Source organism: Trachemys scripta, chromosome 1 (genome assembly GCF_013100865.1).
Source record: "Trachemys scripta elegans isolate TJP31775 chromosome 1, CAS_Tse_1.0, whole genome shotgun sequence".
Lineage (NCBI taxonomy): Eukaryota > Metazoa > Chordata > Testudines > Emydidae > Trachemys > Trachemys scripta.
The window spans coordinates 332,736,355-332,763,920 of NC_048298.1; the positions used below are offsets into that span (position 1 = coordinate 332,736,355).

The 27,566-nt window shown below is 45.2% G+C and overlaps 1 protein-coding gene and 1 long non-coding RNA gene across 5 annotated transcripts in view; one reads left to right on the forward strand and one right to left on the reverse strand.

Annotated features, from left to right (window-relative positions):
- Positions 1–3,435: 3,435 nt before the first annotated feature.
- On the reverse strand, positions 3,436–12,183 carry LOC117871305. Of its 2 annotated transcripts, none has more exons than XR_004644198.1 (3): positions 11,904–12,183; positions 4,430–4,552; positions 3,436–3,759 (listed from the first exon to the last, which is right to left on the reverse strand). It is a non-coding gene; the product is annotated as an uncharacterized LOC117871305 (long non-coding RNA). The 2 variants fall into 2 exon arrangements; XR_004644199.1 differs by lacking the exon at positions 11,904–12,183 and adding an exon at positions 5,801–5,923.
- WNT11 (Wnt family member 11) overlaps positions 10,414–27,566 on the forward strand; it is a 31,588-nt gene continuing 14,435 nt past the window's right edge. The window contains exons 1-4 of one of the 3 annotated variants that reach the window (XM_034759146.1): positions 10,414–10,719; positions 13,727–13,914; positions 24,774–25,009; positions 25,496–25,773. In XM_034759146.1, the coding sequence (XP_034615037.1) occupies positions 10,468–10,719; positions 13,727–13,914; positions 24,774–25,009; positions 25,496–25,773 (954 nt within the window). In that variant the 5' untranslated portion in view covers positions 10,414–10,467. Of the gene's footprint in view, positions 10,720–11,323; positions 11,607–11,672; positions 13,175–13,726; positions 13,915–24,773; positions 25,010–25,495; positions 25,774–27,566 lie in introns of those variants that run through there. The other 2 variants (XM_034759147.1, XM_034759148.1) reach the window with 2 other exon arrangements.

Sequence of the window (27,566 nt, forward strand, 5' to 3'; positions counted from 1 at the left end):
CTGATTTTCAGAGGCCCAACACCTGCAATTGGGGGCATGTTTTCAAAGGTGCTCACCGCCCAGCAGCTTCAGGCCATGTTTCCAAAAGGGGTCAGCTCAGTTGAAAAACTGGCCCCTTATTTGTGGAAAATCTGGCCCTGACTGTGTGTGCGGAGTGCTTGAAAACCTGTTCTTGCTGGGGTCAGCAGGAGTTTTGCCATTGACCTTAATGTGAGTAGGAGGGATCTAATGGGTAGCAGTGAGAGCCTCAAACAGCACGGGGGAGAATATAAGCTATCGCCTAACAAATTTAAGCAAGTTTTACAAGGGAAGACCAAATAAAAACCTAACTCTATCGTGTACAGTATATGGTTACATAGCCAAGGGTGTAGCTGATAAAGGATTTCCTAGTCCAAAATGTTCTAAATTTAGTTTTAAATTACAGTGTTTTGTTCACATTTAACAGTTATTGTTACTTTAAGTTATATGTTGCTGGTGATCTCCATTAACCTCCCCCACCTACGTCCACCACAATATACAGATTTCCCTGTATGCTACACAGAGAAATGTTTTGTTGAGGCAGGAAAACGCTGGACCACTTTGTAATTCCCCCACCTTGGTGCTGTATGTTTTACATTTCAGAAATTGAAGATGCAGCCAACTATGCCACCCCGCCCATGAGAAATATGGGCCCCAATCCTATAATGAAAAGCCCTCATGGAGCCCACAGCAAGATCAGAACCATCATTAATAACATGCACTTGTAACATTTATATGTGTATTCTTCAGGGGCCTGCTCAAGCGATTAGAATAAAGATTCTGTCACGAGTTCTAATATTTAAATGCCTTTTTTGGGGAGTGGGGGGAGGGGAGAGAAGGGGAGTGGTTTATTCTGCCAGAAAAACTGGCTTCAGATTTAACCAAGCTATTTAAAAAAGCTATTATGATTTCCAAGTTAAAAACAAATTGATTTTTTTTTCCCAAATGTACTTTTGTTCTAACTGGAAAATTATTTCCTAAACGGAGCTCGTCATTTCAGGGGCCAGATGTGCTCGGCCTCCACCATCAGGGCCAGAGTTGCAGAAGAGCTCAGCTCCCAGTTAGGCAACAAACGGAGTAACCAGATTTTCACAGGAGCCCAGCGTGTTTGGTGTGGAGCTGTTTTGAAAAGCTGTCCCTTACATAGATAAACAGGAGCTGAGCTCTCCGGAAAATCTGGCCTTTAGGCTACTCTGACCCTTAAGGCCCGGCTCTTGCAGTTTTGTGCAGGCAGAAGTCATTGTTGCTCCACAGAGATGCCTGGATCCAGCCACATGGGACAAGGTGGAGAATCGGGGCCTGAAAGAGAAACTAGCAGTGATAATGAAGCTTAACCAATGTGTCCTGAGCAGCCGCATTGTACGGTCTCACCTGTCATTCACACAGGATTGTACATCAGACAGGTAATATTTTCATGGATGAGCATAACGGGACAGTCTCATTCTTTTATGTGATTTTCTAGTCATGGTGGCAAAGTGATATTCAATGGCTCAGTCATTTTTTAACCACCTAGAAGTTCACTTTGGAGGGGGGCGGGGTTGTGCACGTCTGTTGTCCAAACATCTCAAGCTGCTTGACGGACACCCTGTGGTGGGGTCAATGTGCCCGCTGCACCCTAGCAAGGAAAGAAGGGTGATTCCTTGAACTGCAGGAAAAATACCTGTCCCGCCTTGGAGGGGCTGTTCAGGTTCTGCCCCTTGGAGAGAGGGCCTGACAGTGAGTTTTTTATTAAGGAAGGAGGCCTCTAGAAGGCAGTGTTTGGGGCACAGATGGGATCTTTGCTTCATGGGAGGAATATGCACTCCACAGACTCCAGGCTGAAAGGTCCTTTGCTGGCACGATCGGCATCCCGATGGCACAGAGCTTTAAAGAGGCTGGGCTTGATTCCCCCTCACATCCCTGAAGTCAGTGGTATTGCACTGGTGTGAATGAGAAGAGCACCAGACCCTCTGAGCTTAATCTACATTAGGGGGCTGGTGGTGTAGCACCCCTGGGGAACCAGGCCTGATTGCTGAAAGTTTAGTCATCCCTCTCACGGGGACTCTAGAGTAAAACCCCACAACTACAGTATATCTTGGTGTGTGGACACTTCTGTGGACCATTCAAGGTCAATTCCTGTCGTTGTCCCCCACTGACTCCACAGATATTGAGGGCCCTGCCCACTGGGAAAATAGCATGGCTCTATTGCACTGAGTGGGCAGGGGGAGGATTTGGGGGATTGTGTATGCTGCAGAGCCTGCTTCCACAGGGGTTCGCTCAGTGATGGGATCCATCAGCCATCCTTGCCTCCAGACCCTGCAGAGAGGAGCTGCAGAAATCCCCTGACTTCCCAAGCTTTCTGGGCAGATGGTCCCTCCTCTCTCCAGCCTTGAAGGAGATTCCCAGTATTCTCAGCATTGTTCCCCAAGCTGTGTGCTGGGGGCAGGAGTTGATGCTATGTCTCATCATAGCATCCCTTTAGTAAACAACTACCAATGCACAAAAAAATCAGGAAAACTGTTATTTAAGGGCAAAAGGAAGGGGGTGGGTGGGCAGAAAGGGTGTTATATAAAAGATAACAATCCTTATATCATAGAAGCATCTGCTATCCAAGATTTATGAGGTTTGATTTGGTTTTGTTTCATTCAAAAGCCTTCTTGACTCTTGCTGATTGGTAATCCCATATTTCCTTTGGTGGTTTTCTTGTTATAGAAGTATTATTGTAGCCATTTCACAGATTGGGTAAACTGAGGCTCAGTAAGGTTACATTTCTTACCCACAAGTGAACCAGTGGTATAGTCTGGAACTGAACCCAAGAGTCCTGGCTTCTGATTGGCTGCTGAACAGCTATGCTAGCTCTGTCCCAGTTCAAAGACTGTGGAAAATAGTGGCAGTCTCATTGTTTCCTTGTGCTCTCCCGTCTGTCTGTCTGTAGCCACCTGATGTTGTCTCATGTCTCATACTTAGGCTGTACATTCTTTGGGGCAAGGATTGCCTTTTTGTTCTGTGTTTGTACAGCACCGTGCACAATGGGGTCCAGGTCTTTGACAAGGCACTGCCACAATCCAAATAATAACTATTAATAATAATAAGGGAAGGACCACACCCAGAAAAAAAATTCAGACTTTTTAGAGTTAAGGACTAAGGGCTCAATTCTCTTATCACACACACTGGTAGAAACTGTAATAACTCCGTTGAACTCAGTGTATAACCAATGTGAGAGTAGAATCACGTCCCCAACCTTCAAAATCTAGGCAGCTTGTGGATTTCTGACATGATCTTTCACCTCCATGTTGGGCTTAGTTCTAGGAGGTTTAATACTGACTGTGAATTTCTGTATTTTAATTTTGTTTTCATTATTCCAGGGCATGTGAGTGGGGGGAGGAGGGGGAGAAAACACCACCCGTCACCTCATGAGGTGTAAGATGCTGTTTATTTTCATGAGGTGCCGCAGCTGCCTCATTCTCAAGAAGCTCTGCCAAGCAGATTCACAAGCAAATGAGTACGTCACCCAGGGGACCAACCAAAAGCCTTGTTTTTCACCCTAAAAGGTGAAATGTCTTTTAAGAAGGCCTTTGTGGAGTGTTAAAAATTAGATATTAAAAAAAAAAATTAAGGAAGTTCTTTTCTTTCTGCGGTCCTCTTTCCTTGGGCACAGCTGCGTGTTTGGTAAAGCAAGCCTCAGGCAGAGTGGGAGTTTTGCCTGAGGAAGGACTGCCATGCTGGGTCCTCTGTGTGTAGACGTTCTCACCAGCTGCTCCACTGAAAGGACAGGTCGAGCTGGGATCAGCTGTCTTCGAGTTCAAGGCCCCTTGCTTGTACGCCCCTGTGGTGTAATTTCTCCCGAAATCCTTCTCCCTCGGCTTTGTCACTTCTGGCCTCTACTGCTCTGTCAGACCTTGATCCCTTGCTGCTGCTACTCCTGCATCTCTGGAACAGGCTGTCCAACCCCTCTGCCCCTGGACTCCCCCCACTCCCTTTTGAAACCTACCTATTCCACCTACAGCAAGGAGAGAAAGGATTGTCCAATGGTGAGGGTGCTAGCTTGGCACACGGGAAAACTTGAGTCACTTCTCTGCGTTGCTACCAACTTTCTGTGCGACCCTGCGCAAGTCACTTCATCTCCATGTGCCTTAGTTCCCCATCTATAACATTGAGATAATGACCCTGCCCTACCTCACAGTGGTGTTGTGAGGATAAATACATAAAAGGTTGTGAGGTGCTTGGATACTATGATAATTGCTGGGTGGCATACTTAATATAGTCAGAACTACTGAGCTCTCAACTGTTCCCCGTGAAGGTGCTTAACAATTACCAGCCCTTCTTGGGGCTCTCATCTGCTTTTCCCCCCATCTTCTTGCTCAAGTATTTCCACTGCTGTTATACTCACCATGCTTGTGCTTTATGTAACATTCTCGTGCGTGAGACCTACCTCTCCCACCTCAGCCATCTTCCCCTGGATCACCGGCCACCAAATCAAACTCAGCATGGTGATCTCTTCCAGGCTCTCTCAGAGGTCCCGAGAGGGCCGGGCCACTTCCAGCTTCTGAGGCCTCTAGCCATAATAAAAATAACAAAAAAAATTATCTTTTACTAAATCACATCTCTTATTTGCTTAAATTTGCAGCTCTAAGCTGAGAGAGTGTGTCACATTTTGGTCTGATAGGGATGCGCATAAAAACAAGTTGTGAAACTTATCAAATGCCAATCAATTAACAAATGTCTAAATTTGAGGCCCCCTTTGAGCTTGAGGCCCAGGCCAAATGGCCCTCCTGCCCTCCCCCCGCCCCGATTGGCCCTGATCTCTTTCCAAAGCCCATTTCCATTGTTGTCAACAACTCCACTACCCTCCCTCTCTCATGTCCTCATGGATTTGTTTCTCTCTTTCTACCCTCCCATCATGGTTGCTGTGAGAAACTCGATTGTTATTTCTCCACCTCATCTCCACAATCAGCTGGTTCCTCTCCCTTCCCACTAGCACAGTCCTGGTTCTGGTCCTGTTCAGCTCCCCGTCCTGTCTAGCCCCCTGAGTCTCACCTGATCCACCAGCAGCTATGAGAACCATCTTCCTTGCTCACTGCTCTGACCACATCCAACTCCTCCTCACACCCCCTTGCTGGTTTTCTCTTGACTTCTGCATCACATTGAAATTCAATTGCCTCCCTTTCAGACCTTGCACCACTTAACCCTCTCTGACCTGCCTGGCTAAGCTGTATATCTAACCCACTCACTTCTCCTCCTTCTTCCACTCTTACTGCTGTGGTTTCCATGTAACCTCTTACATCCAGAATCCTCTTCCTGGTCTAGTCTGCCTTGCTTCCACCCTTTCCTCCTCCTCAAAACACACATCTTCCAGGGATGCTCTTTCTTAAGTGTTATCTCACACATAATAAAACATTAACATGCCCTCTGCATGCTGCTCTCAGCATGCTTTCAACTACCTTACTAGCTGCTTTCAACTACCTGAAAGGGGGTTCCAAAGAGGATGGATCTAGACTGTTCTCAGTGGTAGCAGATGATAGAACAAGGAGCAATGGTCTCAAGTTGCAGTGCGGGAGGTTTAGGTTGGATATTAGGAAAAACGTTTTCACTAGGAGGGTGATGAAGCATTGGAATGAGTTACTTAGGAGGTTTTTAAGGTCAGGCTTGACAAAGCCCTGGCTGGGATGATTTAGTTGGGGATTGGTCCTGCTTTGAGCAGGAGGTTGGACTAGATGACCTCCTGAGGTCCCTTCCAACCCTGATATTCTATGATTCTAAGAGCAACCAGAAACACCCTCTAAACCACTCATGTCATCCTCACCATCTAAGGCATCAGAGTCACAATCATCTTCCTTTTCTTCTCCTCCCCAATGTTTGTGATTATAGATTACAATAATAGAGCTGGTTGAAGTTTTCAGATTTTGTGATGGGGGAGGAAGAATTAAAAAAAACAATCATCTGTTTTTCCAACCAACTCTAGAGTTGGTTGGCAAAATTTGAAATTCAGCTAAGAAAAAAATAAATAAAGGTGTTTTCATGAAAAAGTTTCTGAAAAATGTTTTTGACCAACTCTAGCTGTAAATTCTTGGGAACAGGAAACCTTTTCTTTATTTGGTGGTACCTGTCATGTGTACACAAGGCACTGTAGAAATAATAAGAGTAAAATCAACATTCCGCACGTAATAATATTATCATGTGGGGTTATACCTATTTCATAAATTGCATTTATCACACACCTTTGTCCACCTCCCCTTCACTCTGCTTACAAATCAGTGTCTTCCAGGACTTATTCTAACATGCTAGCCCACTGAGCAACTTCACAACAGCCACCATTACAAAATATGAATAATCCCGTCACAAAAATGTCTCCTCCTTCCCCCACAAATGTGGAATTTCTCCCCACAACTTACACTGGCAGAAGCCAGAATGGGCAGTATTCAGGGTCTGGTACCAGTGCCAGTTTTAAAAGTCTGATATCTCATGAGCCCTTAGGGATAGAAATAGGTGCTATATGTTGTGCTAAAGGGCATGCTCCCTAACTGGACACTTGTTTCTCGTCCTGGAACAGCATAAGATATTGGACTTTGAAGTCATGACGTTTGTATTGTACCTATTTTAAGTACTTTTGTAAAAGATTTTAACATTTAATAATCAGTCATTTTTCTCTCCTTCAGGGGACTGTGCAGTTGGATGGATGGGTCTAATTCTCATTTACATTAAGGCCTCATTACACCACTCCAGCAGTGTATAGGGGCCTTGGTGTACATGAGAATTACACCCATAGTAACCATGTCACCTGGCTTTACAGGTGGAGGGATATGAAAAAATAGCTCCATTAAAAAGTCAAACTCTCAAATATTTTCAAAATCGCTTTTTTTAATGCCATCTGCAGAACACACAATAGAAATAAAAGAAATGTTTTACTGGCCCTCGTGTGCAATGACCTCACTTGTAGCAAACAGCATCTTCCATGCATGCTGATAAAACCATTCTACCACACCATCACAGTATACATAACTATGTCATATTAATAAACATTTACACAGTGCCATGATTTGGCACAGCGCTTTGGAGATTTTAAAACAAGGACATGGTCTCTGCTCTGGAAGAGTTCACACTCAGAGGTCACAATTCTGCAAATTCTTATACACATGTTTAACTTTATCCATGCGAGTAATCCCATTGAGTGTTTGTTTTTAGGTGGCGTGTGTGTTTGTGTGTGTGTGTGTCTGTGTGTGATGAACTATAGAGCCTTCCACATGTGCATTGCTGGTTCTAATTCAACCCAGGTCAGTAGTAACTAAAAGTTGTCATGGTCTGTTATTGGCTGTTTGATGATCTCAGTTCAGTTCTGGTAGTCAGGGATTCACACGAAAAACAACTCTCTGCAAAATGATTAGGCTCTTTGATGACAGTCTGCACAAGGGGTCAAGAACTAAATGCCCTTCTCCATAATAGGTTTGAGGCAGGGGGACAGAGTAGTGTGGGCAGCAGCTTGTGCTGCTGTTGCACCTGCGCTAATGGATGACCGGACAAATTTGGTTTCCAATCCAGCAACTTTCCTGTGTACTTTTTTTTTAAAAAATGCATAAAAATGAATCTGAAAATTCACAGTAAAATGACGCTGTTCCCCACTTCCCAGCCAACCCTTTGGGACTAACGCATATATTTACCAGAATATGCATCCAAGAGAATATTTGTCCTACTTACCTCTGTGCTAATAATTTTTAGAGCAGAAAATAAATACTTTCCAGATATACAATATACATCACACTGGGGTTAGGTGTCCAAATCCCATTGAGTTTCTATAGGAGTGGGGTGTCCAACTCCCTTGGATCAATTCTCTCATGGATCCTTTTCTGAAAAACCTCTGGAAAATATTGAATCAAGGTACCTTCCACATCTGTTTGTGGCCTTAAGGCTTCTAGGAAATGTCAGAGATCTTCATGATAGCTTTGTACAGCTTGAAGACATTAAAAACACAAACATTTATCCAGGTAGCTCTCTATTGGCTACACATCTGAAGAGAATCCATATTATTCCATCGAAAACCATATGGCCCAAATGATGTCCAAATCTACCTGAGAAAAGCAGGACTCAAAGAACTTCGATATTTTGGTAATAATGGCCCTGATTCAGAAAAGCATTTAAAAGCACATGCCTGAGTCTCACTGAAGTCCGTTTAAACACATGCTTAAAAGCTTTGTTGAATCAGGATCTAGAGAGCTGGTCTTCACAGGAAAGTTGTTCCAGAATAAGGTGGGGTGTGAATTTAAAGTGCAAGAACTACTCCAGGATAGCTCCCCAGGTGAAGACTCTTATTCCAGAATTATTATTCCCTGGGGTAAGCTAAATCAGAGAATGGCAGTCTTATTCTGGAAGCTACTCCGCAATAGCTGGCCTGCACAATTGCCCTGGGGAGAATCCAGAACACCAACTTGTTGACAATTAGATCTGAAGAGCTGCACAGTTTTGGAGGACAGCAGAATGCCAGGAAGTTAGAAAAATTAGGAGTCTCCATCTGTCCAAGTGCCCACCTGCAACTACCACCCACTCCCCCCCAAACATTTAAACAAACAAAAACAGACACTTTGTAAAGCTGGTGGCAGAATAAATAAATAATAGGGCGGCTTTGGAAAGTTTGGAGCACAGATTCCAGATGCTTTATAAGTCAGGTAGCAAAAATGGATAGTGATAATATGTGTTTAAATGCTGTATTTCTTCCTACGATAAAGCCTGGTAAAAGCATCATCACATACAAAAGCCTTTTCTCAAGGTATACCTCTAGGACACTCTTCTCATCCTACTTTAAAACTCAAACTTTTGGTCCTAAGACCCCCATGCAATGTGTTGTTAAGTATTCCTACCCCTCCTCATTCACCTGGATCGCACAGTTAGACTGATTGAGCAAAAGGGCATGGATATTACAGCAGTTGAGAGCCTTTTTGTACCAATTTGTTCTGAATTCATGGCAGACATGGGGGTTCCTAAATCCAGATTTGTCCTGTTCTGTAGGCACTTGAGGCCCGTTTGAAGTACGCAGTAATCTTAAACCCTCATTTGCTGAGACTGTCTTGAAAGAAAAAGAACCTGATGTAAAAAAAAATTGAACTTGCCATTGATTAAAGAAAGATCAAATAAGCGGAGTATCATGAAAGCTAAAGGTTGACAGTATGATTCAATAAAGCAGGGCACATAATATGCTTTTTATTCCAGCTGTCAAATTGGAACTTCTTAGCTTTATCAGAACAGGAAATCCAGTTAATAGACCTGTTCAGAACAACCAAATGAAAAATGTGGTTTGGTTTTATTTGGGAAGTCAGCCGTAAAGACAAGTAAACACTGGTCACCCTTTGTAAAGGTAACATTTAAGGTTTCCGGTTAAAATATTAACTAGTTATTGTTGCTAATCATTAACTATTCATTATAATAATGTAATAGCAATTTTAGTATTATTTCTTTGTAGTTCTTAGAACATATATTTGTAGAGGCAGGTAATTTTGAATGCCAAAAATCCTACTGCAAAGTATATACCACTAAAATATCGTGTGAGCTTTATCATTTTGTGTATCACCTAGGTTATATGAAAAACAAATAGATAAACAATTAATTAGAACAAGTAGATCGGAATAAAAATAAAGGAAGTTACCAGCTTCATACACCCAGTTTTTCCGTTGGGAAATCGACCCTTTAATCTCAGGGAAACTATGACAGTTCAAACTAAAATGTGTTGTGGGTTTTTTTTAATTGAACTTCAAATGTATAATGAACTGTTTATTATTAGGAATTATTGTATTACTGGAGTAGCAATTGTACTATGACTTTTCTGTGATAAATTGCATTGAGCAGGGCTACTGTTTGGTGCAGAAATCTGGAGAAAAGAGAAACTTTGGAAACACAATAGTCAAACTAGTCAGAACCTAATTCCCAATCATAATTGAGAGGCTCATCATTTCTTTCCTCCTGACTTTAGCTGAAGTTTATGCTAGTAACCCTTGTTTTGCCAGTTCCCCAACACTCCTATCTTTACCATAATGTTGTACTTAGTCCTTGTTTTGTAGGGCTTTCCAGGCAGATGTCTAGGATGCTTTTATAAAGTAAACATTTCCATGTTGGTCTTATTTGCCTTGCTGATAAAATGAAGTGGAACCAGCCCTACAGAACTCCCTTACAAGGAACTTTAAAGTCCCTTCTCTGTTTTCTAGAGCCTGAAACTACCTGCCGTCTGGTCTTAATCTTTTATTTACCAGGAGCGGGAAAGGAGTGTGCGTTTGGGGGGGATGATTGCTGAGAACACTGGAAAATACACGTTCTTTTTTCTGAATAGATCAAACAGTCATTTGTCCTGTTTTAAGCAGTAAATCCGGAGTGCTTTGTTATGCTAATACAGTCTGACATCACTCCACAGATCAAAGCCACTGGGACCCCATATAAGCAGGTTCTTAAGGCAGAGAGGGCAGAGGCAGACGCGCAGCTGGCAATGTGCTCATGACACACACACACACACACACACACACATTATCCGCTGCATCTTCACGCAGCCTTTCACTTTTGTCGCTCTTCCCTTCCCCTCCCCTTCTCTGTCCACCCTTAGCGGAGTTTAACAGCTTTTACCTCCGGCTGACCTCCAGTGTTGGGATCTGTATCTACAGTATTTTGTCTGTTGCTGCTGCAAAACTTTGTGTTTGCTGGGAGAAGGGGTCAAAGCGAAGGGGAGCCGGTGCAGCTTTACCGGGCAAGGTAAGGAAGGGGATTCTTGCTGGTGGGTATCGATTGATTCATGTCTAATCCCTCACCGTTAAACCTGGTTAGGGGCAGAGGGAACCAGATCCCCGAGTGGATTATTTTTCACTGCTGCCAGGGAGACGCAGGTTTGGCTTCCTCAGAAGGCGAGGACTTAAGAAATGTTCACACGAAGGACGCAACAGTGTCAGAGCTAAGGGAGAAAAACCCTCTAACTTCCCAAAGCTCAAACCAACCCCGAGCGGGGCAAAACGGCCATAGGATGGTCTAGCTGGGATCCCGTCTGGGGTGATGACACAGCAGAGCGCTGCGAAAAGAAAGAAGAGATTCAGAGCCTGGGACATGTTGGTGAAAGTTTGCTGCCAATGTTCAGGGGCCATTAACGAGGGACGGGCGGGTGTGGGTTTGCCTGGGTGCAAGGCGGGGGGTTATTAATGTGTTCCACAAACCCGAATTGTTAAGGGATTGTCAATGGAGATGGAAAATACAGAGCAGCGCAATCATTATTTAGTTGGGAATTGGTCCTGCTTTGAGCAGGGGGTTGGACTAGATGACCTCTTGAGGTCCCTTCCAACCCTGATATTCTATGATTATTATACACACATCCCCACCCCTTGCCTATCTGGTTCATCGCTTTGCAGCGTGTTTACCTTTAACGTCTCTGTGTGTGTGTGTACACATCACATAGCGATCAGCTCGGCTGTAATGTAGAGGATCTGTGCTGTAGCATACGTGACACACAATCACACGCCCTAGAATTTGAAGCCCGGTCCCTGGTTGGAATGAATGGGACAATAATACTATAAAGCTTAAGAATGACCCGGGTTGTTTCTCTTTCCCTCTTGGCGGACAAGCTGTGAAGTGAGTTTTAGGGAGAGGAAAAGGTACGTGAGGTTTTTGTGGTGTTAGTTATCATCATTATCGGTTTTCTGATGAGCGAATTTTCTTCAGCGCGGACGTAGCCACCGAGGAAGCGGCTGCCCAAGGCAGCTGGTCTGAAACATACACGGGCAAAGCAAAGCAGGACTTTTAGGAGAAAACAGGTCGGGTTTAGACAACAAGCCCCCTGCTGCTGGCTCGATCGGTGACCTAGGGCTCTTCGCCCTTGTAAACAACACGTCTGATGGCTTGAATAACTGTTTCCCCCCCTTGCCAGTTTCTCCTGAATTTGTAAATGTAACCTGTTCCGGAGCGAGAGGCTGGAAATCCGGTGATAATGATACAGGCTGGACCGGAGTTCTGGTCCGGACAGTGTCCGGTCTGGGCTGGGGGAATTCTGTAGAGCCGGGTTAGATCGCTCGCTCCCTTTCAGGGACGCTGTAAGAAATTTCACACTGAAGTCTGTGCTGTGCAGCAACTTCGTGAGAGACAGATAAGGGGTCTGAAATAGCCCCCAGGCCGCCCAGTGCATGGTCAGGATTCAAGGGTGAAGGTTTCAAGTGTGTCCTTGTTTTAAAAGAAAGATAAAAGACCCCGGAATAAATCTCTCGCTGTGCAGACGCAGGAGACCAGGGAACATGCCTCTCCGCAGAAGCGGCGCGACCGCTGCTTGCAACTTAATAAGAAAGGGAATAAAAATCGAGGCGGGTGAAATCCTGATCCAGTGGTACAATGTCACTTTCCCGACAACAGTGTTTCAGGGACTGGGTTCTTACGCCAATGGGGACACCCTGAAGGAAAACCCAAAGTTCCCGGGCGGGAACTCGCACGTTTAAACGGGTTTCCAAAGTGGAGTCCTCTCCTAGGGGATTAAAGAGTTGACCTTTCAAAGAGCGCAGTTTGGAAGAGAGCTTCAGGCAGCCCCAGACTTGGGGGTCAGGCAGGCATTGAATTATCAACATGAAGGGCATGATCCTTCCTCCTATTCTATTGAATGCCAGTGGCCAAGGTTTTCCGAAGTGACTGGTGATACCGGCTCGTCCAGTTTGGGGGTTGGCTGACTTGAGACACCTTCAAGAGGCCTGATGAGAAAGTGCACTAGTGCTCAGTAATTACTGAAAACCAGATTCCCCTCTAATGTGTATGAAGGGTCTAATTTGGGCATCCAAATTCACTAGCCACTTTTGAAACCTTGCCCGTTGACTTTAAGAGGAGCAGCATCTGGCACACTTGAGAAAAACCACTGGAGGTTAAGAAGAAAAGAAGACCCTCACTGTTGTCTAGAATGAGTGATGGGAGAAAATCCCGATTGCTTTATTACTACCGTTGTTACAGGGAGCAGGGCTAGCCCCTGTCTGGGAAAGGGAGGACTCGTAAGAATTTAGGACTCATGTGCCTTGTTTGTTTAATAAAAAGCAAAGAAAGGGGGATCCCTGAGATCTTTTGTTTGCTGCTGGACGCTTCTTTGAGACAATTTCGATTGTAATGTTTACTATGGGGCCAGAGTGGCGGGCACTTCCTTGCGCTCCAGGTGCTCGTGTATTTGGAAGAAGCGAGAAGCAAAGTTAATGAGGTGAGAATGAAAGCAGGAGGGAAGGAACAAAACACATTTGTTTGTAACAGATCAGACAGACGGAAACATGTGCAGAGCAAGAGCACCTCCATTAGTCAACACATGTATGTTTAATGTGTCTTTTTTCAGAAATATCTATCTATCTATCTATCTATCTATCTATCTATCTATCTATCTATCTATCTATCTATCTATCTATCTATGAAGAGGATTAGCTAAAACAGAGACCTGAGATTTGTATTTCTTCCCTCCCCAAGCAGATTTACAGAACCTGGGGTGAGGAGAGGAATTGAAACGGGGAATGAAGTCTTGCCATATGCCGGGTTAACCAGAAACATACAATCAGACTATAACTCAAGTCATAATTCAAGCCATACGTTTTGTCTGTCTGTTGACTGTAAAGGTTCTATCAAGAATTGGGGGGAAGGGAAACTGAACTTTTTCATGATTCATAAACCACTCCTTTGCAATTTGGATGATAAATGTCTCTGTCACCAGGATTCACAACACTTGAGTGTTAACCATACCTTTGTGCTTTCTCCTTGATTTCAGGGTGCTGTGCTTCAAAAAGGAACCACATCTAAACTGAAGGAAATACATTGTTCAGAAAATTGGGAAGATCCCCTTTTGAGAGTTGATTTCCTTCCGAAAGTGCGTGGCTGTGGAAAAATGAAGCTGAGTCTTGCAATATTTCTGTCTTTCATTTTACAGACTGGGATTTGCTCTGGAATAAAATGGCTGTAAGTATCTCTCTCTCTCTACATTTTTACGAGCAACACGTTATTTTTTAAAAAATCTTGTCATATTTGCTGTTGTATTACAGTCATGGCTTCAAGTAGAGCACTATTGGCTTTGGACACACTGGAAAAACATTTCGAGACTGATACTGCATTCCTTAGGGCACCAAAAGTCTCACTGATTTCAAGGAATGCAGGATCAGATCGACTACGACAATATGTATATGCTTTATTTCTAAAATGTACATCCTTTGAGCCCAGCTCTCCCCTCATTTACATCAAAGGAAGAACTGGACTAGCCTGACCCACTTAATGAAGCATTTAATGTCAACTTCTACCGAACACTTTCCCACCAGGCACTGTATCGGGTGGAGCACAAACTAGGAGTGATAGGGCAGGCGTTAAGATAATGCTGCCAATCTCTAGCCAAACGGAATAGCTGACAGATAACATGTTTTTGTGAACCCTTTACCCTTAGGATTTTGAGAGCAGCGTACTGACTATAAACCGGCTAGAGCTGTAAAGTCTGGATTGGGTTTCCCCCCAGTATAATAACCTGGCTCAGTGTGCAAACAGCAAAAGATCATTGACATATTTCTCCACTTAAATAAACAATCAATTAGCTGATTATCACAAAACAAACAAACAAACCGCTAGAACAGTCATCTGGTTTCACCCTCTATGTGGCTGGTGAATGATCTCTTGTTTTTATAGAATGTAAGGCCAGACAGAGATTAAATGAGGCAGGTTAGCCCCGAATGATCGCAACTCAGTTAGTTTCTGTGCCTCAGTTCCCCACTGGTAAAATGGGGCTAATAATCCTTTCTTTCTCCCATCTTTTTATCTTGTCTATTTAGACTGTAAGCTCTTCAGTGAAGAGACTGACTCTTGCTACATGTATGCACACAGGCTAGCACAATGGGGTCCCTGTCCCAGGGGGGCCTTAGGCATGATTGTAATGCAACTAAAATTCAGGGTGCAATAATACATATTAATATTGAAAAATAGGTTTTAATAGTATCAAACGCCACTTATCTATGCAGTACGAGTGGCTCACTGCTTATTGAGGCCCTGATTAACCACTTAAGCACATCCTTAACTTTAAGCTTTGACTGTCAATGGTAATCCTTATGTGCTTAATGTTAAATGATCTGCTAAAGCAAAGCCCGAAGCAATACACTCAACAATTGCATTGGGAGTGTTGCCTGAGAAAAGAGTGTGGAGCGAGTGCTGAAATCAGCCCTCCGAAAGGCAAGATTTAGGTTGGTTTCAGGGAAGTTCCGTTGCAGCACTGTAATCGGATCAACACACCAGGAAGACTTGAGGGGTCTGAAATAGCTCTGCCAAAAAAAAAAAAAAAAAAGGCTTTCAGCATTTATGTTATTAAACTTTCAGTTTTGGGGGGAGGAAAAAAATCAATCTAAGGAATGGCCTTTCCCCTCCAAATGTGTCCCCCTATCTGAATTTTAGTATGGAAGATGAAAGTTAAGATTAAAGTGACATTTGAAGTATGAACTACATCCAGATGCCCTGCTGTGCGCCAGTCACACCTGTTCGAACCCCGGTGGAAATCTGCACTAACTGTCTGAGTGCACTTTTCACAAGTGGAGGGCAGCCAGCTGCAATTTTAGAAATAACTGTTTTTTTAATTTAAGTTATTTTCACTGTCCTTCTTCACTCTCCCCCCCCAAAAGAACAGGAGTACTTGTGGCACCTTGGAGACTAACAAATTTATTTGAGCATAAGCTTTCGTGGACTACAGCCCACTTCATCAAATGCATAGAATGGAACATACAGTAAGGAGATATATACACACATACAGAGAACATGAAAAGGTGGGAGTTGCCCTACCAACTCTAAGAGGCTAATTAATTATAAGCAATTATCAGCAGGAGAAAAAAAAACTTTTGTAGTGATAATCAAGATGGACCATTTCAGACAGTTTGACAAGAAGGTGTGAGGATACTTAACTTGGGGAAATAGATTCAATGTGTGTAACGGCTCAGCCATTCCCAATCCCAGGATGGGGCAATTTGTGCTCAGTTACGCTGGTGTAACTCCATGGAGTCACTCCTGATTTACACTGGTGTCAATGAGAATTGTTTTGGACCTAAAGGGCCACTCCCAGTGAAGCCAGTGGGATTTCCTCCTGAGTAGTGACTGCAGGGCTGAGCGCCTAAATTACTTGGAGTTGATTTTGATTGTGCATTTTGATTTAAAATGTGATGTAAGGGGGTGGGGGATCAAAGCTTTGTGATAAACTATTTAGAGCTTCTATGCTACGTTTCAATTATCAGAGGGGTAGCCGTGTTAGTCTGCATCTGTAAAAAGCAACAAAGGGTCCTGTGGCACCTTTAAGACTAACAGACTAACAGAAGTATTAGATGTCTTGCATCTGAAGAAGTGAGGTTCTTACTCACGAAAGTTTATGCTCCCAATACTTCTGTTAGTCTTAAAGGTGCCACAGGACTCTCTGTTGCTCTATGCTACGTTTGTACATCTGTAAATTAAAAAAAGAAAGAAAGAGGAAAATGCAATAGAACATGAAAGGTAGCTATTTATTTTAAATTATTCTAATTATATTTATGGGTACTGTGGGCCAGATACTCAGATGGCATATATCAGCACAGGTCCACTGACTTGGGGTTCTGCCAAGCTGAAGGACACCAGCTGAGGTTCTGCTCCTATATGTATAAAGCCTGGACCTTGCAGAACAGTTACTTGCATGAGAAACTTTGTGCTTGGGAGGAGTCCCATTGACCTGAAGAGGATTACTCATGTGTGTAAAGCTATTTACGCCAGCATGGGTGTTTACAGGATCAGATCTTTAATTACTGTGCAGCCTTTTCAGAAACTGTTATAAACCCAAAGGTTGTATGCAGTGTTGTTGTAGCTGTGACTGTCCCAGATATTAGGGAGAGAAGGTGGGGGAGGTAATATCTTTCATCGGACCAACTTCTGTTAGTGAGAGAGACAAGCTTTCAGGCTTACGCAGAGCTGTTAGCTTGTCTCTCTCGCCAACAGAAGTTGGTCCATTAAAAGATATTACCTCCCCCACCTTGTCTCTCTAATACACCCATAGGGGAATTTTTGTTTTATGAATTTGTTTTTCCCGATAGATTCTTTAGACTGAGGGAAGGTTGTTGTTTTTTGGGTTTTTTTTTTTTTTTTCAAAATAAGATATCATCAGAGAAGCTGTGTGCATTGTCTTGCTGAATATCTGGCCCACAGTACCCATACATATAATTAGAATCATTTAAAATAAATAGCTACCTTTCATGTTCTATTGCATTTTCCTTTTTTTTTAATGTACAGATGTACAAACGTAGCATAGAAGCCCTATATATATGAACAATCTGCGAGAGCAGTGTTGCAAGGGGCCATCCTGCACCAGGGCTTTATTGACGTGATTTGTGATCAAGCCTTCCAATTTTTCCAGGGAAGTGTGAGAGTTGCCTAGCGGGCACCAATTTGCAGGCAAGCTACTTGTTCACGACTGTGACAAGTGAGGGGAGCACTAGAGGGCGCTCTGTGCAACTGCACATGTTGCATTGCACAGGCTTAAGACAGGTAACTCTCGCAAATGCATTGAACAAGGTGCACTGAGTCTGCTGAAAGCAGCAAAACATATCACCCACGTTTCCGAATTAGAACATTCACCCTTGTGTGAGAATTAAGTGGTGTTTAGCCTTTGTGTTGTGCCTCTGCCGAGGGGTGAATTTCACTCTAATGAAAGAACTAGTATAGAGGCCCAATCCTGTGTTCATTTTGCATGTGACACTTGCGCTGAAATCAGGGCTTACAAAACAGCTGCAGATTCAGGCCCAACCATATTTTCTTCTTAATGGGTGTGATGTTTAAATAGGCTCTTGACAACCTGTTCACTCGAGAGACTGATTGCCACACAGTAAATGGAGTTGTTGTGACACAAAGATGTGTTTTGTTGGCATTGCGACTTACCAAGTTCTCTGAGGTTTTCTCTTACAAAGACCTGTTTTCACACTCTCCTGTTATCTCTGACTAATTTATCTCTGACTCAAGCTCCCTGGTATCCCACGTTTTAGTTATTTAAAATGTTGTTGCCTTGGGCCTGATTCTGCAGTCCTCACTCCTGTACAACTCTCAGGGTAAAATCCGGCTCCCATCAAAGTCAGTGGCAAAACTCCCATTGGTTTCAGTGGGGCCAGGATTTCACCCCAGACTGAGTACAAGTAAGGTCTGCAGGATTGGGCCCCTTTCATCTGCTGCAAACGGGTTAGTTTAATCACCTTCCAGGATTTTCAGATGACATTTCTTTCAAGAGAGAAGGGGGGGAAAAAAGAACTTTGTTCTTCCTCTCAGTGGGCCTGAATCTCTCCTCCCACTGATGTAAATCGGCAGTAGCTCTGCTGTGGTATACGTGAAGGGAGAATCAGGACCGTTGATGCCAATGAGTGAGTTGCATGGGGAAAAAACTATAGGATCGGGCCCTCAGAGGGAGTTTTGCTTTGAAGTTTGCTCTTCCCTTTTTAGCCCTGCAACTGGGCTGTTGATTTAAACCAAAGCCAGAGAGCTAACCCTCGGAACCTCCTCTTTGCCGTGCTTAGAACTCTAAAAAACAAAACCACCAACCTTAATCTTCCTGAAATTCAGTTCAGATAGAAAGATTTAAATAAAATTACACTGGGAGTGTGTGTGGGAGAGGGGTGAAGGGTGCAACAAACTTCAGCAAAGGAGGGCTGGTGATTTTGCACTGGCTATCACTTAAAACGTTTAACCGGAAGGAACAAAGGGTTCATAGATTTAAAGGCCAGAAGGGGCCATTGTGATCATTTAGCCTGACTGCCTGCATCACATAGGCCAAACAACCTCACCCAGTAATCTCTGAATCAAGCCCGTAATTTGTGTTTGAGACTGAGCTATGTAGTACGTCTTTTGGCAACATCTCTGGTCTTGACTTAAAGACTGTAAGTGAAGGAGAAGCCACCATGTCCCTCGGCACGTTGTTGCAATGGGTAAATGAATACCAAAGCTTTTTCAGACAGACAAGTGGCATTTATAGAGTAAAAAATAAAACGAAGAAAAGCCCTAAAGTGAAACCTTACAATAAGAAGTGCTTTCCAACCTGGAACCAAGTTTGCCACTGCAAGCACAAGTCCATCGGCTTCAAATCCAAATCCCCTCTGAAGTTACTGCCAGCTGTGATTTGGCGGATCTATTGCAGAGAGGGGCCAGTGTGGCTTTGTCCAATTTTGTTTAGCTGCCCAGATATCCACGGGGCTCTAAAATATCCGAAAGTATGTGAAAGGATATTCCATTCCTCCTTTCCCCGCAGGTTCTCCCTGGAGAGCATTCCCCCATTCCTACAATCCAGGAAGACATGGCTCTGCTGAAACTGTACTGGGGCTGCCGATTTAAACCAAACCCAGAACCTCCTCTTTGCCATCTTAAGAGGACTCTAAAAAACAAAACCACCAACCTTAATCTTCCTGAAATCCAGTTAAAATAAAAAGATTTAAACAAAATTAGACCAGAGGTGTGAGGACGGGAGTGGAGGGGTGTGTGGGGGGGGATTGTGCAACAACCTTCAACAAAGGAGGGATGGAGATTTTGTACTAGATATAGAGCCTGATCCTGAAAAATCCTTACTCATGTGAGTAGCTCTTTGTCATGCAAGTAGTGCCAGAGGATGACTGATTGTGCCCAGGCTTCCCAAAGCATTAAATACTGTAGTTTATTCATATTTTAAAATGAATTTATTAAAACTGTCCAAGATAATTAAAAGAATAAACAAATGTCATGATCTGAGCATGCATCATATTTCCCCTGTAATTATGTTTATGGTTTTCTGTCAGTAGCCATAACTTCAACTGAAAGCCTTAGTATGTTTTATTTAAGGCTGAATAAATTTGGTTTGAAACCTGTTTACTTAAAGGGAAGGGTTGAATAAAAAACCCAAACCCTCAGTCCTCCTCAGCATCCTGGAGAATGAAGGATTGTTTAGGGTAGTAAAGGGAAGGGCAGCTAGAATTATGAAATTGTAAAAAGTGACATTTATGAAAGAAAACATCCGATAACACCCCCTGCTCTGGAGTCTCTGTGCAAGTCCACGCGGGAGAATGGGGGGTAATAGTGGCTGTGTCGCAATCTTGTGCCCCTCCGATTCTCGGGCCATCTCCTGGTGTGTACCCCAGCATCCTAAAGGCTGTGTTAATCTGGGCCACCTGCCCACAAGAGTCTGTTGCAACCTCTGGGATTAGATGGGGTGCAGGGAAATCCCCTCCAGGCCCCCTTTCTCTAGACATTCTCCCTCTGCCAGCAGCTGGGGTGGGGATGGAGGAGGAGCTCCTATGGAGACTCCCTGCCATCAAAGACTCCCCCTATGCAGTGGGGGCTCCTCGTAGGACCAGGTAAGGTGGGTTTTATTTCTTTGGGCCTCCCTTACCTCACAGTGTCTTTCTAAAGAGACCAGGGGCATGAGGTAATATCTGTCACCCAAAGAGGAGCTCTGTGTAGCTCGAAAGCTTGTTTCTCTCACCAGCAGGAGTTGGTCCAATGGAAGATATTGCCTCACCCACGTTGTCTCTCTAATATGCTGGGACCGACACAGCTACAACAACATGGCAAAGAAGCATTCTTCTAAGGCACAGCCGGCCTTTCCACCAATGACACCAACTGTCATTGTAAACGAGCAGGATAGGGAGCATAAAATGTCAGTTATGCTATGAAATAGCCCGCTGATGTGTCATTTCTGGAGTTATTTAAAATTAGATTGGTTGGGGACAAACCACTTGTGGCTGCGCAATAGAGATCAACCAAACCTGCAATGTCCGAGACACGCACTAGATCAGGGTTTCTCAACCCGTGGATCGGGACCCAAAATTCGGTCACCAGAATGTTTCAAAGGGTTGTGTGGCGGCTCCTGTCCCATGGGGCTGGCTGCTGGGCTCGCCTCCCTGCACCCTGCAGCCTCTGGGGTCCCAGCACCACTCAGGTCTGGCCCAGCCATCATCATGACAGGCCAAATTTGAGTGAGTGGCACTGCAACCCCATGGGCCAGGTCACAACTGCACTCACACAAATTTGGTCCAGTCAGGGGCGGGGCCAAACCTGAGCAGGGCTACAACCCCAGAGGTTGCCACGCCCGGAGCAGAGAGCCATGCCCAGCCAGCCCCACAGCACAGGAACTGCAGGAGCTGCCAGAGTGGGGTGAGTGCCAGGCAGGGCCCAACCCCGCCCCGGGCGCGGGGGGGGGGGGGTAGACGCCAACCGAAGCCACCCCATGGCCTCCACCCCCAGGCTGTTTACTGGGTCGCAACAGGCCATAAACATTTACAAATGGATCCTGAGCCCAGAAAGGTTGAGAACCATTGCACTAGATGACCTAACGTGTCTTTTGCATCCCTAATCTACGTGATATATAAATATGTATTTCATTCTTTGCAAGTGTCTCCAATAAATATGAGTTTTCTTTTCCATCTCCATTACTCTCTTCATTTTCCTCCTGACACTCAGAGATGTTTCCAATTATAAATTCTCGTAAGCTAAGGCATGAAGCTCAAGCATGTGAGTTGGTCACAAAATAGATTTCTGCATCCTGTGTTTTATTCATGGCCGGCTCCCCAGAGTGCGACTTACTCAACAAGAAACAGCGATTGCCTCCAATTCCTGAATTCCTCTCTTTGGATTTATAATGCATCCCTCTCTCTTTGCCTTACTGCAAATCCTTCCACTCTTCCTAGTTTCTTATGACTGCACGGTCACTTTGAAACATTTAGCCTTAAAATTCACCATCAATATCAGCAAGTGCTGTGGTACCACATTTCGCTATGAGCCCCTCTGTTCATATCACTCCCTTCCACTACACCATTAGCACTGACATAACCTGTGATGCTTTCCAGCCATCTTTTCTTTGCTTTCCCTTCATCTTCTGATGGGCCTCCCCTGGGCTGCAACATTTCTTCCTCTAAATGACCTCAATTTCTGCTGGCTGGGTCCCTGAAATGCTCTAGCTTCCTTTCCATATAAACATCTTGCTTTATTCCACATTGTTGCATAATGCTCACTCATGTGGCTTCTTCCCTGCTGGTGATAATCCCACTTTATCTGGAGCAATGCCATATTTCAGCAGGCTCCTTTCATGTCTCCGTGGTCCTGTTTTCCCAGCCATATCAAGCAACAGATCAAATCCGTTCTAAGTTGTCCCAACCTGAACTTCAGCATTTCGGACACACCTGTTTTCTCTCTAAATGAATCCAACCTTCCATGCCCGGTCGGGACAGTCTAGTTCTGCAAGCCTAGGCAGAACTCTTTTACTTGATCAGACTTACTGGGTATGTCTACATTGCAAAAAAAACCCAAACAACACTGCCCCCCCCCAAAACCAAACAAATCCACAAGGCAATGAGTCTCAGAGCCCAAGTCAACTGACTCAGGCTTGTAGGGCTTGTGCTATGGGGCTAGAAATAGCAGTGTAAATGTTCCCACTTGGGCTGGAGTGAGGGGGAGGATCTCGGAGGATCTTTAGCCTGAGCAGGAATATCTACACTGCTATTTTTAGCCCCGAACCACCAGCCCCGCGAGCCCAAGTCAGTTGACCGGGGCTCTGAGACTCGCTGCCACGGAGTTTTTCCACAGTGTAGATGTACCCAATATGTTTGTTTATTTTGCGGCTTGGAATATACTGCTTCCCGAGCAGCCATCACCCTTGTTGTATTTATGATTAGGTGTGATCTGAATCTCACACTAGTTTTGGCCTCTTGCCTAACTAGCTTTTGAGTCAGTTCCTGAGAGTTGCTGATAGTCACATTTTCAAGGGTTTTGGATGCCAAACTTTAGACGCCAAGTGGCAGATCTTTTGCTGATGGATCTGGTCCCAAGGGCCTGATTTTCCAAGTTACTAAGCACCTGCAGCTCTAATTGACTTTAACTCTGGATCTACCTGTGCCAGTCTTCAGACAGGGCAGTTCCTCCTTATAAGTAATTCATATGCTTATAATGAGGTGATGCATTATCTTCCCAGCTGCCAGGCCATATCAGTTGTGTCAACCCATGGTTATCTAGTTCCATATCACTCAGTATGATGCTCAGGTAACAGGAAATTCCTCCTCCTCCTGCCAGCTCATGAGAAGCAATGAGATTATTTTCCAGAGCTGCATGTAGGGACGTTATAGACAAAACCTGATAATGAAGAGCATGGTGAAAACTGACCAGGGATTTCTGCAAAGCACTCTGCTTAGGCTTACCCTTGAAAAGCAGGCAGACGTTTCAAGTGATGCAGAATGCTATCTATCAACCATGGGAACTTATCTGGCCTTCCTTGCAATAGTATCTGAGCTCCTCACATTCTTTAATGTATTTATCTGCACAACATCCCTGTGAGGTGGGGCACTGCTATTCTCCACAACTAGGGAACTGGAACACAGGAAAACTAAACTCCCAGCCCGAGGGCACAAAGGAAGTTTGTGACAAACAGGGAATTTAAGACATTGTTTGGGTTTTCGGGTTCTGTTCGTCTCATAGTTGCGGTAAGGGCCAGTTCCGTGAGATTCAAATGCGGATATGAATTCCCCAAGGGTGGGCATGAGAGTGGGGAGCAAAGAGCAAGTGTTGTGGTTTGGGCCCATCTCGAAATCTGTTTTGGGCTTTTTGTTTAAGTTGTGAATCACTTATCTGCGGTAGCAGTAAATAAAATAAATGTGCCCATTAATCAGCAAAACTCACCTAGGTGGACAGGGTAGTGTAGAATGAAACTGAAAGGCAGCACACTAAATACGGATAGAAGATACGTTTTATGGCAGCATATCGCCAGCCTGTGCAGGATTGTTCACCGGTTAATGACGCAGTGAGTTATAAACTAGTTTCAAGATCAGGAAGAATATTTACAGCTGCACTAGGTAGATCGTAAAGATACAAAGGCAGCCATGTTCTGTTCTTCAGCTGACCACCGGTGGGTGGCTAGGGATGAATCACATGCCCAAAGATGCTGCATGGCATAATCAGTTCCCTTGTTTTTCTTTCACTTGATGCATCAAATGTTGGCAACTGCTGGAGGAAGGCTACCAGAGTAGGTGGGCCAGTGGTCTATGGTGTATTGTTGCCTTCTATGTTGCTTCATGGTAATGTTTGCGCTGGTGTTTTTGGACTAGCTCTCAACTTTCTCCAGGATGCTGCCTTTCCATTACTGTCATTTTGCTGTTGCACCAGATTTTTGAAGATCTTGACACTAACTTATCTAAGCCTAATGGTAATTACACTGGTGGAGCGGTTTGCTTTAACTCAATGGTGAAGCATCTGTTTTGGAAACTCGATAGGTTTTTTTCTAGGCTAAGCAGCGGATTTCCCCCCCTGTAATTACATACTTGGACATTTAGCATAATCCTTTGTGGGTGTGTGAGGTGGATTCTGAATGCAGAACACTGATGGTGCCTATGTAGCTTGCTTTCTTAAAGCCAAAGGAAGATCTAGCTATCCGTTATGGAGCTGGTGGGTCATTTTCCAAGTGTTTGGGAGATCCTTCCACTAGCACACGGAAAATAGCTGTGTGGACACTGCAGCACCAGCGGAGGCTCAGGCTAGCCACCTGAGCTCAGATCCAGGGGCTAGGGTTGGCTAGTGTGAGCCCCTCTACAGAAGCTCGCTCCTAGCTGCAGGGTAGGCATGCCCAAAAGAATTCCCAAAGCATCTATGTTGTTCGATCCATGTGGCATTCTGAGAGCCTTTGGGTGGATTTAAGTGTTTTCCTTAGTTAAAAAGGAGTGGGGGGTATGGTGTGTCAAAGGCAAAGTGTTTGCAGGTGGTTCTTGGGTAGTCTGGCAGAGGAGAAACTAATGCCAAATGGAAGGTTAACTTTCTAATGGCTTTGGTGATGGTTTTGTTCCCAGAGCTTTGTCCAAGACTCCCTCCGTCCTTGCTCTGAATCAGACCCAGCACTGCAAGCAGCTAGAAGGCCTGGTCGTGTCCCAAGTGCAGCTGTGCCGCAGCAACCTGGAGCTCATGCAAACCATCATCCAGGCCGCCCGGGAAGTGATAAAGACGTGCCGCAGAACTTTCGCCGACATGCGGTGGAACTGCTCCTCCATTGAGCTGGCACCCAACTACCTGCTGGATTTGGAGAGAGGTAACCGTCGGCGCTGGCTTTGCAGGGCTCAGGGAGAAGTGAGTCCAAGGTGTGTGGGGGGAGGCAAGTTTTATCGTGCTGTGCAGAGGGGCTGGGGCCCTCGTTATATGCAGGGAAGGAACTGCATATCGTTCCTATTCTGCACACATGCTTATCCTGCACTCATCACTGGAGTAACACTCTCACATAGGGCCAGACCAAACCTTGCGCTGGCCACACCCATATCCCTCCCACGCCCCCTGTGACATGCGCCCTCAGGCCAGCCTGTCCAGCTGCTTGGGTCGCTCGCTCATAAAACCGAAGCGCCAAGGTACTCCTGGGTAGCACCAAGTTTGGGTTGTGTGGCAGAAAAGATTCCAGCCGCGCTTCTCTACTCTGCGTTTTTGAGACGTGTCTTCTCTGAGGCAGGGGCTGTGCAGGCCTCTCTTTGGAAGGTACCCATCATGTTGGCATCGGTGGCTGAGTTGCAGTTCTTCTGTCTTGCAGGTACAAGGGAGTCAGCATTTGTGTATGCCCTCTCTGCTGCAGCCATCAGCCACACCATCGCCAGGGCCTGCACCACCGGGGACCTCCCTGGCTGCTCCTGCGGTCCCATCCCAGGTGAGACACCTGGACCTGGGTATCGATGGGGAGGATGTGCTGACAACCTCAACTATGGTCTTGTCATGGGGTCCAAATTTTCAGATGCTCCCATGAAGATGAAAAAATCAGGATCACAAGCCCATAAGCTGATGCATCTGCACAACAGTGAAGTAGGGAGACAGGTAACAAACCAAAGAGAGCTACTGTCATTGTACAATCCTCTGTAGTGGTTGATGGCTTTGTGAAAGTTCAGTGTCTCTACCAGCTAGTTATGGAAGCAGGCCTTTACCCAGTGGCCTGTATAAGCATTGATGATATAATTCAGTCTCTAGAAATGTAAATTCCTTTAAGTACTCATGGGCATGAGCAGCAGAGAGAAAGGCGTGGTCATGTATCCTAGGCTGGGCACTGGGAACTCCTGAAGTCTTAGTTCTGGCCTGGACTGTCTGTATAAGGTACTTATGTGGCCCCTGTTACCACAGTGTCGGAGCGCCTCACAATCTTTAATGCATTTATCCTCACAACACCCTGGGCGATAGGGCAGTGCTGTTCTCCCCATTGTCCAGCTGGGAAACTGAGGCACAGAGAGACTAAGTGACTTGCCCAAGGTCACATAGGAAGTCTGTGGCAGAGCAGGGTTTTCAGTCCAGCTCTCCCAAGTCCCAGAGTAGTGTCCTAATGATTGGACCACCCTTCCTCTCCCACTGAAGTATCCTTCCTCTCCCTTTGTGAGCCTGGTGCATCACCTAACCTTTCTGCCTCAGTTTCTTCATTTGGATGACAGATGGGTTGGGAAGCACAAGTACAGGCTGGGTGTCAGGAGGTCCTGAGATCTAATCCTGGCTCTGCCAAGGACTCACTGTGTGACCTTGGCCAGGCCACTTCCCTTTCTCAGTTTCATCATCCATAATGTGAGGATGATGTTTTCCCCAGGATGTGTTGTGTGAACTAATTGGTTAATAGAAGTACTTTGCCCATGTAAAATGCCATGTAACTGGTAAGGAGTACTAGCTGTACGCTGAGTCAGCAGGGCGGATGCTTTTAAATTGTTGTGTCAGTGATGAGTGCAGTGTCTAAAGGCTTGTCTACACTTAAGCGGCAGCGGCGCCACTGTAGCGCTTCAGTGAAGACACCACCAAATAGGTACCCCACCTCCCCGAGAGGCAGTAGCTTTCTCCCGTCCACCTGGTGCTGTCTATACTGGGGCTTAGGTTCACGTAGCTGCATCGCCTAGGGGTGTCGATTTTTCACCCCCCCTGAGCAGCAGAGTTATACTGACCTAATTTCCTAGTGTAGACCAGGCCTGAGTGAGCCCAGAGATTAGTTTTCTCCAATAAAATTAACTTGCAAAGTAACCAATACCATGAAGGTGGCACTTTGCAGATGTTAACGAACGAATCCCCTCAACAGCCCTCCGCAAATGGAGAAATGGTTTCAGAGAGATTGGAGGGGAAACTCGGCTCCAGTCGCTGTGGCTGCAGAAGTTCCCTTCCAGTGGATTCCACTGCTCAAGAGGAGGCTGGATGCCTGGCTGCTTCGAGGGTGCACCCCCAGTTTTCGCGGGGTGGAGCTCAGCTGCAGGGCTTAGTGGGTGGGGGATAGGCAGGGGCAAAGCTGGTAGATCTGCCACTACTCAGATTCTCCTGTCCTCTCTCTCCCCAGTGGGCGGCTCTGGAGGCTGCTCCAGCCACTGTGCTGGGACAGTCTGTGTGGCGCACCTCCGCAACCATTCAGGGCACGTCTACACTGTATTGTAGACCTGGGTCTGTGGGACCCGCACCCGTGGACTCGTTTACGAGCCAGCTCTTGAACGTCCACACTGCATTGTAAACCTGGGCTTACCATGGTGGCCCCAGGTTTCCCAGCCATACAATGCATCCACATTGCACTACGCTGACCTTCTGACTCGAGTCTGTGGACCCAAGTCACGGTGGCACTCGGGCTCGGACCCACTCCCCTGCCAGGTCCTAGAACC